Below are 2,500 nucleotides of genomic sequence, written 5' to 3'. Positions count from 1 at the left end.
AGAAGCCATACAGCTGTTAGATTTGTAACAAGAACTTTTTGCATAGAGCTAATCTAGTAATTCATATGAGAGTACATACAGATGAAAAAACCATACAGCTGTGGGGTTTGTAACAAAGGTTTTTCACAGAGAAATCGTTGGGAAGCCCTATGAGAGTACATACAAAAGAAAAAGCCATACACCTGTGAGATTTGCAAAAGTCCTTCTCACATAAACTAGATCCATATGAGAATACATAGAAGGAGAAACTATACAGCTGTGAGATTTGCAAAAAGGGCCCTTTTTAAAATGCAAAAGTCATGTAGTAAGGCATATGAGAGCACATACAAAAGAGAAGCCATACAGTTGTGAGATTTGCAACAAGGCCTTCTCTCAGAAGAGTAAACTAGTAAGGCATATGAAATTACACACAAAAGAGAAACCATACAGCTGTGAGATTTGGAACAAGGCCTTCTCATAAAACTGCTCCATATGAGAGTACTTATAAAGGAGGAGTCATAGTGCTGTGAGATTTGTAATGTATTTTCATGGAAACAGATTATGGCGAATCAGATGAGAGTAACAATTAGTATCAGTTAAAGATGTACACTTCCTCTTGACATTAATAGGAAAGAAATGTTCTAAATTTTGCAGGATCTCTTTATATATATAAATATATATATATATATATATATATATATATATATATATATATATATATATATATATATATATATATGTAGATAGATAGATAAGTATTACACCTTAATGGTGTAGTTCTTTTTAACAAAAAAATTTTATGCATTATGACTGGTATATGAGCCAACAGAATATTTATTTGGCAAACTCACTGATCAGGGCAGTCAACAGCTACTCCTGGCCCATAGCATTTAAGGAAAGCTGCTCCTCTGCCACTTAATAGGGGTGAATGGAAGTTGTTGGCCATTTTAAAAAGAGTGTTTTAGTTTCGAACAGGATTTTATTATAATAGAAGAGGTTTACAAAATGTGGTGGTAGTTATGCATGTTTTTTTTTATTAATGTTAATTTATACAACCATTTATCTATCTTGATAGTTATTTATTGTCTTTTTTCTTTATTCATTAGTCTATTTTTTTTATTTCTATCTATATATTCAGGTATGTCCTCATCATATATAATATATATATATATATTATATATATTATATATATATATATATATTATTAAAATATATATGTCTCTGAGTTTGTATAATACATATGTGTATGTATTTATGTATAAATATGTAAATGTATTTATACATGTATATACATGTAATATACACATACATGCACACACTCACACACATATAGATAGGTAGATATATATATATATATATATATATATATATATATATATATATATATATATATATATATACGTTTTATATATGTGTATACATGTTTATGTATATAAGTATACATGTGTTTTTTTATGTACATATAGATTAATGCCAGTACTGAAAAGACAGGACAGTAGATTAATAATATTTGATAAGGAAAATAAGATGTAACTTTAATTTGTGATATGTGAACTAAATAAAATAAATATCTTGATTTTCCCTATTCCCCTTTTCTATTCTTTATCCTAACAAAAGTCAAATATTATTACTTATATTAATATCCCCCAAAAACCTTGCTCATTGTTGTCATAGGGGGCTTAGGAGACAAAAAATGGGGCCCAAAATAGGGGACCCGCCCGTACCTTGGACCTCAACCCTCTCCTTAACTAATTTTGCATGTCTTCTTTTCTTCTCCGCCTTTCCTTTTCCTTTTCTTCTTAATTCCCTTTTTTTCACTTTTCCCAAGGGGTGGAGAGCTGTGCTGAAAGATGAAAGGCGGCTATGTGGCAGTCATGAATGGCCTTCAGGAGCCATGGGCACAGTACTCTTAGTTAACTGTCTAGGCCTTATCCCTCATGGGGACCCTGAGAGATGGACTTTTTCCTCTCCCCATCTATGTCCGGGTCACCATGGACAATAATAAAGATGTTTTACCCTTATTAGAGGCATTAAGACTTGCCCCTTCATCAACCAGCCTATCTAAATTTCTTTTCATTGGTTTCCAGACCCCTTCTTCTCCTTTAAACATGACTACGAAAATAACCCCCCCCCCCCCCCTTTTGAAGTTTACTGTTAACCCTATGCATTCCAAATTATCCACCCAGGCCATTACTCATCCTACAGTATGCACCCCTTTCTCTCTCCCAACACTTCTGCTCCACAGTCTTCATTGTCTGACCCCACACCCCTTATTACTACCCCTCATCCTTATTGTTCTCCATACTATCCTCCCAGTAGTACTGCCACTATCCATATCACTTCATCTTCCTACCGCCCCCATCCTCCTACTGCTTCCTCCACTACAAACCTTTTGAGTACCCTTTTTGTCCCAGCCAAGGGGATCAATTCTTTGTGATTCCCCCTACAGCCCTGCACTCTGACAAAAGGCAAGGTTTCCTTTCACAGACATTTTGATCATTTACGCCTTGTCACAAGCTCA

The 2,500-nt window shown here is 34.1% G+C and overlaps 1 protein-coding gene across 1 annotated transcript in view; it reads left to right on the top strand.

The window, feature by feature from the left end:
• LOC119568568 (zinc finger protein 383-like) overlaps positions 1 to 20 on the top strand; it is a 734-nt gene extending 714 nt beyond the window's left edge. Inside the window, exon 2 of the mRNA XM_037917111.1 lies at positions 1 to 20. This exon is cut by the window's left edge and continues 120 nt beyond it. Coding sequence (XP_037773039.1) covers positions 1 to 20 — 20 coding nt within the window.
• The last annotated feature ends 2,480 nt before the right edge of the window (positions 21 to 2,500 follow it).

The sequence above is a fragment of the Penaeus monodon genome, chromosome 44, assembly GCF_015228065.2.
Source record: "Penaeus monodon isolate SGIC_2016 chromosome 44, NSTDA_Pmon_1, whole genome shotgun sequence".
In the NCBI taxonomy this organism is placed as follows: Eukaryota; Metazoa; Arthropoda; class Malacostraca; order Decapoda; family Penaeidae; genus Penaeus; species Penaeus monodon.
This window is presented reverse-complemented; position numbering and strand designations above follow the sequence as displayed.